At 37.5% G+C, this 14,738-nt stretch overlaps 1 protein-coding gene across 1 annotated transcript; it reads right to left on the bottom strand.

Annotated features, from left to right (window-relative positions):
• Nucleotides 1-2,409: 2,409 nt before the first annotated feature.
• Nucleotides 2,410-5,266, bottom strand: LOC101311133 (protein BOBBER 1-like). The gene is made up of 6 exons (XM_004307932.1): nucleotides 4,779-5,266; nucleotides 3,840-4,012; nucleotides 3,339-3,387; nucleotides 2,957-3,123; nucleotides 2,746-2,829; nucleotides 2,410-2,640 (listed from the first exon to the last, which is right to left on the bottom strand). Exons 1-6 carry the CDS (start codon nucleotides 5,218-5,220, stop codon nucleotides 2,602-2,604), a joined length of 954 nt encoding a protein of 317 aa, XP_004307980.1. The 5' UTR covers nucleotides 5,221-5,266; the 3' UTR covers nucleotides 2,410-2,601.
• Between the last annotated feature and the right edge of the window lie 9,472 nt (nucleotides 5,267-14,738).

The raw sequence follows: 14,738 nt of genomic DNA on the forward strand, positions 1-14,738 counted from the left end.
AGGCATATTTCATCTCCTCAATTCCTCGTGCAGTACATGTTGTCTTACTCGAAAATTTGCTAGTACAAGTTGATATATGTACAAACAATTGCAACCTTGCAAACACAATGGCAGTAGTACTGCGTGCATATATGGCTAGGGTTTCTTAGAATTCAGATGCTTTGCGCAGACATGGACGTATATGCTTATCGTTGATGTAGCAGCAGAGTCCCACTTGTGCAACCAGCATGCTAAAATCTAAGAACTAGTTGGCATGTTGTGAGCTTATAATTAACCCTGATGTGAACGAGACTCTACCTTTTTCATTGCAAACAAGAGTACTTGATCAATATATATATGCATGCACATATTAGAAGAGCCTCGACTGTTTATAAAGGAGCTTTATTCGTTCGCGCATGACTTTCACTTGGTTGTACTTGTACTTGTCCTCTCTGCGAGAGATATAGAAGATGTCAGTTCACATTTCACATTATTGAGTCTGCGCCCATATACCATTTGGTGCTTTATGCAAAGTTTTGTTCTGTGTGGGATACCGCCGTGCCTTTTAGTTCGTAGTGTAGTCGAAAGTCATGCGATTTAAGTCATTCATTATCTGGGATGCATCGTAAACAATGACTAATTTAGCAACTTCCCTTCTTGTTCATTATGACTACGTGATCATCTATTTGGTTTTTCTTTAGCATAGTCAATCTGATATTTATATACTATCACAAGGAAAATTAAGTCACCAGAAGGTAAAACCTTTCTCGATCTACAGCTGATAGTCAATCTGGTAATTCAGTCAGTTTAACCTACTACGTACTGGTGAAGCGTCATTTTCAGATTATGTAGATATTTTCAGCATTAGCGTTAAATATAGCAATAAACTAAACTCATCCAAACATCCCACTTGAAGAAAGAACCTAAACTCATCCCCAAACCTAATAAACTAGAAAGAGTCAAGTACCTCCATAGTTTTCAATTCCTTAAGGGAAAGCCAGGCCTATTAAACTAATTAAAAGAGGTAAGTACCTTTCATAGTTTTCAATTCCTGAAGTGAAAGATCAGAAAGGGACAGCCACTGCATAATTAGCATATCAGCAAGAGGAGCAAAGCTCCTGCATATCAAACGTATTGTATGCACATGGTGATGCCTGCTGCGAAATCTGCAATAATCTAATCAGAAGTTTATAGCTTCATGCCGTTCTTGGCCGACACCTATATATATTATGAGGTAGAGCAAACTATTTTCATTAACTAATAGTTTAATACAATGACTATATCAAACTCGTTAACACCGTTTCTAGAGGTTTTGTTTTGTAATTTGTATTTCCTTTACACAATGGCGAAATTTATTTAACACTTAACAGCCATCGAAGTCGGAAGAAAAGGTAGAGAAGGCAACACCTAGCTGGACACAATAATAACGAGAGGACAAGGATTCCAAGTCTTCCTTCCACGTTAGCATATAAACTATAAACACTTGATCTTTCTCCAGAAATTGATAGCAAAACTCCACACACACCTGACACCTCATCAACGGACAACGAGGACCACTCGAAATAACGCCGGAGGGGAACACAAGTCCATCTTTGATCTCTAAGTAAAGGGTGAAATGATTTAGATGCAGACTCTTGGAAGAGAGCAAATATTATAAACAACCAAGAGAGGTCTATTTCTTGCTTGGTGTCCAAGCCTCATATTGACCTCCCTCACTATAGGACAATCTCGTGGTGGTGCCCTTGATTAGACCGTTACCTTTTTGGGGAAGATGACCCCAGTGGCATGCATGTCGGCACCTGGCGGCTTGTGATTGAACTGTGCAGATTGCTAGGTGACGAGTGGGTGCCGTGTGGCTTTGCTTGGTCAGTACAAGGGCCACAGTCTAGGGTGGTTCCTTTCTCGACACTTCAGAGTTTTGGGTGCTTGATCTGGATGGTGGTTTGGACCAAAATGATACAAGAGCATTATTCATTCCTTCCTTCTCATTTTGAAGAGAATTGGTTTAGATAGAGCTCTTAAAGACCAGCAAATAAGCAAGTAGTGGAAGAGAATTGCCTTTCTAAATGCATAATGTTTTGCAAGAGGGGCAATACTATTCTCTGGGCAACTCAGGGCCAAAATGAATTGTCTTTTGCGAGAGGGGCAATACTCCTTGGCAACGTAAGGCTAAAATGGCGTACACCACAATGTCATATGGGTATTGCCCAGATTGGAGCAGTAATTGGTAATGCTCTGCGTAGCCGTCGAAACATACTCAAAACAGTTCCAAGATATACAAGAACAATGGTCAGTTCAGACACTAACCAATTCAACTTGGCCATAGTCCAAGCCAGAAGAGGCCAAGACTTCGGAAATCAAAATAGCAAAACTGCTCAGAGCACCAGGATAAAATTGGGAGAAGAGACGTTGGATTAGAGGATGGAAAGGAAAGAGAGAATTGTGCTAGCTTAAAAGCAAATAGTTTAACCATTAAGCAATCCATACAATCCATTTGAACGCTCTTCTACTTACATTAACACTACAAAATAAGCAAAGCTGAGCTCAAAATATGTTCCACAGTCAGAGCACACCAAACTTCTAAGCCAAACAAAATCAGTCAGCACAACCACATTACCCCATTTACTGGATCTTGGCCCTTGAGAAGTCCATTTCTGGATGCTGCAAAGTGATGATGCGTAGACATTAGCGAATTTGATAGCAGGTGCCAGAAAATAATTTCCTAGAAGTGAACAACAATAGTGTATTAGAGCCAAAATACATTACCTCAGACATAAATTTCTTCAAGATCTCCTGCTTCTGCATCTCCTCACTGGTTGGAAGGCCCATCTGCTTCTGCCGCTGGTCAAACTGTTAAGTAAAACATACAGAGCTTAGAAATCATTTGTTCACAAAGAGCATAAATTGCTCCAGATGGGTTCTCGTAAGTTTCAAGAAGAGGAAAGTGGGAAACAAGTTAAACAGCTGTAGAGTTTACCATCATCTTCTCAACAGTTTGACGTGTTTCTGAATCTAGGTCCGACAGTTTGCTAGGCTCTGGTTCAACTTTTTGAGTGTCAATTTCAGGGTCACCTTTCAGCAGAGCTTTCCACCACTCCAGTTGGTTGTGTTTGGTCAGGAGAATAGAGACAGCAGTTTGATCCTCTGCAAAGGTGATGAAACGCCATTAAATCACTTAACCAGCCACAAGTGAGTACTCCTCCATAACAGGTACTACAGAAGATAGCAACTAACATGAAGCAGTCTCCATAAACACAAGCATTTAGGTGTGCCATCATTACCATTTAGGACTCTAAATTCTCATTTAACAGTGAACAGAACAAGAAAGAAATGTCATGATTCCACATGCACTAACATACCTATGCTCCATAAGCAATCATCAGGCTTGATAGACTGATAGAGCTCCCCCTGGAAATATTAACATACATTAGAACCAGTCCAGAATATTTAACAGAAATATCAGTTAATGCAGACTAGAACAATCATCATCGGATATAATCAGTGTTTTGATAAAACTATATTAGTCATCCACCCACATTCTCATTTGCCGCTATTTTTGATCATGTATGATCTCTAACAAATTTTACTGTTCTTCTTGAAATTTACCATTAAGTAAACTACTATATGGAATTATGCATTCATAATACAGCTAGTGATTTGTGGTATATGACAAACCACTATATTAGTCATTCAAACACATTCTCATTTGCTGCTATTTATGATCAAGTATGATCTCTAACAAAATTACTGTTCTGCTTGAAATTTACCATGTAGTGAACTACCATATGCATTCATAATACAGCTAGCGGTTTGTGGTATATGACAGGCCAGTAATATAAATTATAAAGTAACAGACTTACATCAATTATAAGAGGCTGACCCTTCAATCCAAACTTCAGACGGTTCTTCTTTGCCTCATAAACAATATCCCTTGATTTAGTTCCAGCAGGCACTGGGATGATTATATTAACCTCCTGCAGACTCTGGGTCCATGAGTATTTCTCCAAATCAAGCCCATTCCCTTTGTTTGGAACTGCACATAAAACGTCAGAGTTACAATTATGATGAATATACAACTATACTCTGTGTACTAGGGGCAGCCGATACAATTAGCACTTGTATGAGAAATTGAATACCACAACAATCACATTCTCTTTCCCCATGCATATGGTTTAAAATGTCCAATTTCTTACAAACCTCCAGATATGCCACAGAACAACAAATTCAAGACCTTCAACATAAATCACCCAGTTTCAGTTTAGCAGTTCTCACACTGAATCTTCAACCAAATCAGCCTCCACATCCTATCACATTTCCTAAAATCCAAACATACGAAACAACCACATTGCAGAACCACAACACATCTACTAACAGATTCCAAATTCAAAACTTTCCACACTATATAAACACATTGTTCTTCAGCGAAATTCCAAACCAATTCTAGAGTTCATACATTTTATCCCACTGTCTTCCACATATGCAAACACATGTTTTTCCCTAAAATCTCAAATCAAACATTTCAAATTTACATATCTCATTCCTAATTCCACCAATCAAACAAAACCATAACAATCATATAAATTATATAAACCCATTGTTCCTCAGCCAAATTCCAACCAAATTCTAGAGTTCAAACATTTCATCCCATTGTCTTCCACCCTATACAAAAACACTTCTTTACTCAACAATTTCAGTTTTACACATCTCAATTCCTAGTTTCAGCAATCAAACAATATCATAAAACCATATAACTATACGAATCGAAAAGTTCATATCTTTGAACAGCTAATGATCCGTACCTCTCTTGCCACTCTTCTCCTCCACCTTCTTCTCCTCCGCCTCCTTCTCCTTCTTCTCCTCCGCCACCACCTTCGTCTCCGCCTTCGCCTCCTCCTTAGCCTTCACCTCCGCCTCCGCCTTCTTCTTCTTCTCCTCCTCCTCCTCCGCCCACCTCTTCTTCCTCTCCTCCTCCATCTTCTTCCTCTCCCTCTCCCTCACCGCCTTGAAAATCGCCACCAGATCCCTCTCCGCCGTCGGCCGCCGCATGAAATCGCTCTCCTGCGCCAGAAACTCCAGCGCCTTCTCCAGAAACCCCGACGTGTTGTTCCGATCGAACTTCGTGCTGAACGACGTCGCCGCCACTCTCGCCCCCGACGACGATGAACCCGAACCCGACGCCGATTTGGCTTGCGGCGGAGACTTCTGTTGCTGCTCCTCTTGGATATCGGAGATGATCGCCATGGCTGATCGGAAAGTTGTGAGCTTTGGGATTGTTAGGGTTTATGGTGCTCTGTAATTTTTTGGAGCTCTATTTATGTAGTGAGGGACTCAAATCGGTCGAGATTAACAGAGAGAGTTCCAGAAGGCTTTTTTTTTTTTCTTTTTTTTTTTACAGTTGCGATTAAACTCTCCTAATTTGTTGCAATCACGATAATACCCCCCATTAAGACTCGAGTTCTTCGGATCATAGTCCAACCCTAATTTTGGACAGCATTTTTTGAGGCTTTCTATTTGCTCGGTCTAGACTCTAGACTAGGTATGGATTTACAATTGATATGTGTAACGCATTGACTTTGAGATTAAAGAAATGCCAATTTGTTAGATACAATAATGAGAAATGAAAAAGCCGATCATAGAACGCACGCACCTCAGGTTTCCAACAAATTTATGAAGGAAAGTTAATAAACGAGATGTTTCATTTTTATTAGGGAATATGTCGTGTTTTTATTAAGGAATATGTTGAAGAATAGTTCTTTAGATGTAATTATTCTTCAACAACTTCTCAAGGTCTAGGATCAACACATCGATCAACATTATATGCAATGTCGGTCAAAAAAATGCGACAACAATGTGTGAGAGACAAGAAAACAAAACGATGAAAACGTATGTGTAGCATAGTTTGAAATCATTAGCATATATGAGAAATAATGAAATTAGGCTGCATGCGTTTGGTAGCTTGAGTACTCAAGATTGCTATTACCACCAAATTAAAAAGGATGAAGGAGGTCAGAAGCTCAAGTAAGAATCACCCTAAGATGTGTTTATTGTATTTTCACAACAGTACATGAGGCAATATATAGATTTTGTTCTGCAATATTTACTTTGTGTGCCTTGGTCTAATCCTAATAGGAAAAGGAATTCGGTCTAATGCTAATATGAAAAGGAATTTGGTCTAATGCTAATAATTCAATCTACAATCTCCTAACTTCAGGATTCCATTGACAATAGTGAAAGCTTCACTATGCACAACAGCACTAGCGCTTTCTTCTTTCGAACCCACCCACATCTTTAGAAACCACATAAGGCTTGCAGTCCAAATGATCAGTAGTTGTATTCTTGTCTGGCAATTGAAAGTACGTACTCTTTTGTCTCGAATGCCCATGTATCAACAATGTTATTTCCTGCATTACACAACACATCGGACCGTGGCATTTCCACACGAATTGGGACATTGCATATGGTGCTTAAGACTATCACCAACATGAATTGATGCAACAACATGGACATTTTGCTTATCCATCGTCTTAACATTCTTATCAGACTTGTCATTATCACAAATCACATCAACACTAGATAACTTGCCACCAAGCACATAACTAATACCACCACGACCATTATTCATGAAGCTGAAATTCCCAAAAGATGTAGAAATGGCATCGTCGAGCAGAAGAAACTCCGAAAATTGCTCTTCTGGTATTTGATGGTCTTATGGAGCATGGATGCTCCATGCTCCTAGCCATTCTACAACAACTTTGCGTGACTGTTATAACTCCTATATCTTTGAATTTGTTATGACTGCTTCTTTGCGAGGCTGTTAGTACAACAACTTGATTTTGCTTTGGTTCTTGATTTATGTTTTAACTACCATATAATTCTTTCATCATCTTGGTTATTAGGAACCTACCAGTTTCCTGTAAAGACATGACATCCATATTTGAATAAAAGGTTCAGACATGACACTTTGCAACAAATTTTAATGGGCAACATTTTCTTGATTGATGATATGCTCAATAGTTTTTAACTTCTCTAAAAAAATAACCATTACAACATTTCATTCAGTTTTTTTGGAGTTCTGAAACTTTAATTAACGGACCAAAAGTGCCTTATGTCTGAAGTGTGGTTGCTGCTCTCAAATTGCTACTAGCCTACTACTGCCCTTCATCCAATTGCTACAAGCGTAATGTGATTCTCATCTTCACTAAATTCAATGCCTTGCTCAATCATGAATATATATACCAGAAGAACTACTCTAGGGAACATGACTTCCATCATTTCTACCATCTCTCTCTAGTTGAAAAAAGGTACAATTACATTGGGTGACACATCTGCAGCAGCTTTGGCAACCATATACTTCCTCTGCTCTGGGTTGTCAATACCACGTGATTCATAATCTTCAATAGCTTTTTCTTCAACCTTGTCTTTTTTTTTTTAGGTACTTGTCATGTTCTTCTCTATTATGTCTTTATATAGTTTCATCAAATGTTGAAAGACAAACTTGTAGTAATAAATGAATCCCTTACCGTTCTTGAGATACTCCTCTCCATATTCATTGTAGACAGCTTTAAAGAATTTGGTTGCTTCTACCTTTCGTTTAACGACATCATCTATATTTGTTTCTATGCTCAAAGTCAGAATATACTCTTCAAGGTCTGCCCATATTCCTTGGTAGGTTTTTGCTCTCTGTGAAAACGTAGGATATGCATGACACATGATCTCCCTTATTTCTTCGTCTGTTAACAGTGAAGGATGATAGAATAATTACCGAAATTTGTTCCTACATGCAAGTGAGAATGTAAAAACCAAGATAATATGTTGAACTATTATTGTTTGTTTACGTTTTTTTATATTACTAAACACTTTAAATGAAAGTGATTATGATTACTGAAATATGCAATTGTTATGGCAATTAACGTTCCTAGCTGACTCAGTTATGTTTTGTTTACTTGCACATTGTTATCCACTCTTACTAGCATCTGTAGGAAATATTTGAATTCTCCAGGATAATCGTGTTCCTCTGGATGCAGCTTCTCGGCCAAGCGATATAGGGATTCTGGGTACAGAGTTTGATACTCTTCATGGTTCAATGTGTACCTTCCTCCGGCATTTACAACTATGTTGTCAACGGTTAGTTTGCCTATTAAGTTTCCATTTCTCATCATGTTGATACAGTTCCAAATGGTGTCCTTGCATTTGTTTTTAAGAGATCAAATAACACAGTCAACCAAAATTGATTGCATAATATGTAGATAAATTATGAGACTTGTAATAGGGTAATAGAATGATATGTTAATTCTTTATTATCTTATATATGTTATAGGTTCTTGTCCAGAGTGTAGTTTTTTTGTTTATTGTTTTTGTTTTGTTGATTTGGTGCAGATGGTGGTGGTGATGATGAGAGATGTGTGTGGGGTTGGACACAAGAAGGTCTCTTGAGGTTCTGCAGAACTCGTCTCTGATTTTTGCAGAGGAGAGGATTCCTATGAAGGACCCTATTGGCGAGTTTCATAAGTACACTGGTGGTTAGAAAATATCAGCAATGATCATGACTGGGCTGTGAGTTATTGTAATCTTTATATTAGTTGCAACAATCATTTGTTTAGTGCTAATTTCAATTTCACATTATTAAGTACTAGATTGTGTAATTAAAAATCTTCCAGTTCTCATCAACAAAGGCATGCGTACATTATGATTATACATCAATTATGTAAGGCGACCGTGATTGTAATGCACGTATCTTCTGTATGATATTGAAAACTACAACTATTATCCAACTTTGTCTTCTATCTTCTGCCTAAGATTGTAATGCAAGTCTACTTTTTGTCTACAACAACAGCTATCAATGTAATACGCAATGAAATGTGTAATGCAATAAGCAGCTATCAATGTAATGCGCAATGTAAAACAAATTGTTTTGGAAGAAAGAACAAACAACAGCAACCGAAAGATTGCAAGAAGAAGTTGGTTTGGTAGTGATGCACAATTTACATCTATCAAGGTAATGCACAATTAATGTAAGGCCTCGAAAGCTAGTTGCATACCTGTATAGTTGGTACACAGCCCTTGGAACCTTGTTCTTCGCAACAAGGTTTTCTGCAAATGAATCATAATTCTCCGGATGGGGAATTATGTCCTCTCTCAATGTCAACTGTTTCATAGAGTAAATTAAATCAATACGTGAAGGTGTTATAATGATAATGAGATCATCTTGGTTATTAGGAACCTACCAGTTCCCCTGTAAAGACAGGGCATCCATACTTGAATAAAAGGTTCAGACATGACATTTTGCAATAAATTTTAATGGGCAGCATTTCTTGATTGATGATATGCTCAATAGTTTTTAACTTCTTTGAAAAAATAAACATTACAATATTTCATTCAGTTTTTTTGGAGTTCTGAAGCTTTAATTAACAGACCAAAAGTGCCTTATGTCTGAAGTGTGGTTGTTGCTCTCAAATTGCTACTAGCCTCCTACTGCCCTTCATCCAATTGCTACTAGCGTAATGGAATTCTCATCTTCGTTAAATTCAAGAAAAAAATTCAGTTTATTACCCTGAACTTTAGGTCTAAAATCAGTTTGATACCTCATCTTTTTTTTTAATCAATTTCATACCTAAACTTTCAAAATGACATCAATCTCGACCAAAATGACTAAAATAGCCCTGATTAATCTTTTTACCCTCTCTCTCCCTGCCTCCAAATCCACCACATGGCCGGCGCCGGCATCCACCCCTACCACCAGCAATGGGCCCCGGCGGCAGCCCCTCCTCCTCCCCCGGCCGTCGCCGCTGCCATTCTTAACTCTGAGTGGGTAAAAAGATTAACCAGGGCTATTTTAGTCATTTTAGTCGAGATTGATGTCATTTTGAAAGTTTAGGTATGAAACTGATTAAAAAAAAGATGAGGTATCAAAATGATTTTAGACCTAAAGTTCAGGATAGTAAAATGAAATTATCTCTAAATTCAATGCTTTGCTCAATCATGAATATATATACCAAAAGAACTACTCTTGGGAACATGACTTCTATCATTTCTACTATCTCTCTCCGGTTGAAAAAATATACAATTACATTGGGTGGCACATCTGCAGCAGCTTTGGCAACCATATATTTCCTCTGCTCCGGGTTGTCAATACCACATGATTCATAATCTTCAATAACTTTTTCTTCAACCTTGTCTCTTTTTTTTAGGTACTTGTCACGTTCTTCTCTATTATGTCTTTATATAGTTTCATTCAAATGTTGAAAGACAAACCTGTAGTAATAGATGAATCTCTTACCGTTCTTGAGGTACTCCTCTCCATATTCATTGTAGACAACTTTGAAGAATTTGGCTGCTTCTATCTTTCGTTTAACGACATCATCTATATTTGTTTCTATGCTCAAGGTCGGAATATATTATTCAAGGTCTGCCCATATTCCTTGGTAGGTTTTTGCTCTCTGTGAAAACATAGGATATGCATGGCACATGATCTCCTATATTTCTTTGTCTGTTAATAGTGAAGGATGATAGTATAATTGCCGAAGTTTGTTCCTGCATGCAAGTGAGAATGTGAAAGCCAAGATAATATATTGAACTATTATTGTTTGTTTACGCTTTTTTATATTATGCTAAACACTTTAAATGAAAGTGATTATGATTATTGAAATATGCAATTGTTATGGCAATTAACGTTCCTAGCTGACTCAGTTATGTTTTGTTTACTTACACATCGTTATCCACTCTTACTAGCATCTGTAGGAAATGTTTGAATTCTCCAGGATAATCGTGTTCCTCTGGATGCAGCTTCTCGACCAAGCGATATAGGGATTCTGGGTACAGAGTTTGATACTCTTCATGGTTCAATGTGTACCTTCCTCCGGCATTTACAACTATATTGTCAACGGTTAGTTTGCCTATTAAGTTTCCATTTCTCATCATGTTGACGCAGTTCCGAATGGTGTCCTTGCATTTTTTTTAGGAGATCAAATAACACAATTAACCAAAATTGATTTTTTCCAAGACAAAGTGCATAATATGTAGATAAATTATGAGACTTGTAATAGGGTAGCAGAATGATATGTTAATTCTTTATTATCTTATATATGTTATACTTTCTTGTCCAAAGTGTGGTTTTTTGTTTTTTTGTTTTTGTTTTGAGTTTTGTTGATTTGGTACAGATTGTGGTGGTGATGATGAGAGATGTGTGTGGGGTTGGACACAAGAAGGTCTCTTGAGGTTCTGCATAACTCGTCTCTGATTTTTGCAGAGGAGAGGATTCCTATGAAGGACCCTATTGACGAGTTTCATAAGTACATTGGTGGTTAGAAAATATCAGCAATGATCATTATTGGGCTGTGAGTTCTTGTAATCTTTATATTAGTTGCAACAATCATTTGTTTAGTGCTAATTTCAATTTCGATTCACAGTATTAAGTACTAGATTGTGTAATTGAAAATCTTCCAGTTCTCATCAACAGAGGCATGCATACATTATGATTATAAATCAGTTATGTAAGGTGACCGTGATTGTAATGCACGTATCTTTTGTATGATATTGAAAACTACAACTATTATCCAACTTTGTCTTCTATCTACTGCCTAAGAGTGTAATGCAAGTCTACTTTTTGTCTACAACAACAACTATCAATGTGTTCTATAACAGCAGCTATCAATGTCATACGCAATGGAATGTGTAATGAAATAAACAGCTATCAATGTAATGCGCAATGTAAAGCAAATTGTTTTGGAAGAAAGAACAAACAGCAGCAACCGAAAGATTGCAAGAAGAAGTTGGTTTGGTAGTGATGCACAATTTACATCTATCAATGTAATGCACAATTAATGTAAAGCCTCGAAAGCTAGTTGCATACATGTATAGTCGCTGCACAGCCCTTAGAACCTTGTTCTTTGCAACAAGGTTTTTTGCAAATGAATCATAATTCTCCGGATGTCATCTCTCAATGTCAACTTTTTCATAGAGTAAAATTAATCAATACGTGAAGGTGCTATAATGATAACGAGAAACCCTAAACCCTAATTTAGCTTTGAATTACCTCTATTTCGTCATTGAATTTCTCCCTAGCCTTGTCCTTTAGTTTGACATACACGTCTGTTCATATAAATCCCCTAGTTGGGCTTCCAAAGGCTTGTAGTCTGTCATGATGTTGGTTTTAAGGGGAGAGAGGCAGTGATGGGGAGAGGCACGGTAGAGATGAAGAAGCGATGGGGAGAGAGAGGGAGTTTATTTTTTGATAAGATGGTTATGATCCATTTTTAGGTGTTGTGGAGTGGCAGAGTGAGAATCACGTACAGGTTGTGACTTAGGAGAGTGTTCTACAATGTTGAACAATTGTGTTTGGATGAAGAAATTCTATTTTCCACGTAAATTTTAAAGTTATAGGAATTACAATTCAATGAATTTAAATTTCATTGATTAAGAATTCTATTGTTTAGATTTCATGATGTAGAATTTTAAAATGACAAGAATCAGTATTTAGACTAGCCTCAGTTGAGGGAATTGACAAATGACACCTATTTTGTGAGGAATTCAAGTCGGGAATTTAAGCTCATAAATTCCACGATTATTTTCCTATGGAAATTATAAATTCCACGGGATAATAACCCAAACGGTGGAAAAAGTCTAAAGAAATTGAGAATTCCTCATTTTTGATTAAATTCTCAGAAATTCACCCGCATCGAAACACAGACAGTAATGGATGCCAATTCATTGATTGAGCTCTACAATAATGGAGAGTGTTCTATTGTATTCCTGCATGGCAATGCTAGCATGCCAATAATTGTTGAGATGGTGTGAGGAGGAGAAGAACCCGTGAAGTGATCAAGTGATGGAAGGAAAGAATGGAAGATCAGCAACGTACCATGTACCCTCAATACCAAACAGCCCGTGCTCGTCCTTTTGCTATAAGAAACATTGTGGTCATTAGCTCTTTAGAATATCTTTGTGCATGCCTCCACGATTGCTATCAACTTTACATAACAATCTTGAAGAGACATGACATGCAAAAGTTAACAAGAAAGAGATTCGCTTTTGTTTGCATTACCGGACCTCCACCATGGACACTTGCATCTGATTGCCGTCGGTAGTATAGGCACCGGTGTCACATCCTTGTTCATTTGTGACATTGAAACAAAGTTGATTTAAACCGACTCATTGGAGTTGAACAACATATGAATCTTTAACTAACTAGCTAAAACCTGACACCATTTCATCAGTAGAAGGAAACACTTGTTACATATGCAGCTTTCAATATGAAGTGTTATACTCGGGAGCTCTCTTTTATGAAATCTTAGCCCCTCGTACCTCTGAATACAATATCCATGGTCCATTGGTAATTCCTCCTCCTCCTCTTTATCTTCATTATTAATGTTTAAAGTGAGTGCTATGTTAAACCAAGAAATTGAACAAAGAACAGAAGTTGAGGTTTCTAGTAGTGATGAAGATGGGTTTCAAGGCTCATGGTTTGCGGCCAAATCTTTTATTCAGTACAAGCTTAAACATAAGAGATTGTGAAGTTGTTGTTGTTGCTTGTTACAGCTTGAATGAAGTAGTTGATGCTTTACTGGGATGATGAATGGTGAGAAGGTAAGATATGGGGGAAGGCACAAAGTTTACTTCAAGGGTAGTGATTAAATCTGTTTTTACTTCAAGATTACTTGTCAGACATTTTGTAGCACACATCTGCTTTGGAATCTCTTTGAGCTATTGCGGTTGGATTGGGACAATCAACCTCTCTGCAGGTTTACATATACAGGGTTTAGGGGAATCTTTTCATCTGAGTCAAAGAAATGCTTTTAGTAATGTTGTTAATAATCAAAACAAAGGCTAATGCCAAATTACTCGCAATAAGCTGATACCAGACAGGAGTGCATTTCATCACCAATAAGTAATAAGGACTTCAGCAATCCTTCACCTACTGTAATTAAATCACAACTTTGAGGTTATTTCCAGTTTATCCTATGACACTAAGACAATTAAGTTCGTATATCACGTAGTCTAAAACTCAGGACAGGACAGGACAAATTAGGGCTTTTTGAGAAAATTCAACCTAGCTTGGAATTCTATTATATTGTTGATTATGTTGTATTCGGTGATCATAAGGTTTTGGGTGCAATAGTTTTGCGTAACTGGGGAACAAGATTGCCGGAAGATTATGGTTCTGTGGAGTTTGCTTCTCACAGCGATGCTGAGTTTGTCTCGGAATCCTACCATGATGAGCCAATAATGCATGCCAATAAGTGATGGAAAGTGAAGATCAATACCAAACAACAACCCTGCTCGTCCTGCAAGAGAAGTTGTGGCACGCAAACTCTGTTCATCGATCACCATCACCCCACCACCGCTGTCTCTGCGGGAAACACTGTTTCAAGAGTGCAATCTACATCAGAAGAAGAAGAATATAGACACCGACTTATCTAAAGGTGAAGATGATCGAACTTCAAATGTGGATACAAGTGATATGTCGATCGTCCTTGATTTACATTTTTTATTTAACAAAGAGTTGGTAATTAAATTTTTCATAACACGTACACATTATTGCAGTTCCAAGATATATATCAAATATAAGGTAATGTCTAAAATAAAAGTTTTGGGGATCAGACCACATTTATTGTTGTTTACATTGTGTGATTTCCTGTCGAAGTGAATGTCATTTAATAACGCTCAACTTTCCTCCTACATTTAAACCCAAAGTTAAATTCTCCCCCAATACTTGGAAAAAAAAAAAAAAACAACACAAAACACAAAACCTAAAACCCCTTCAT

The sequence above is a fragment of the Fragaria vesca genome, linkage group LG7 (assembly GCF_000184155.1).
Source record: "Fragaria vesca subsp. vesca linkage group LG7, FraVesHawaii_1.0, whole genome shotgun sequence".
Classification (NCBI taxonomy): Eukaryota; Viridiplantae; Streptophyta; class Magnoliopsida; order Rosales; family Rosaceae; genus Fragaria; species Fragaria vesca.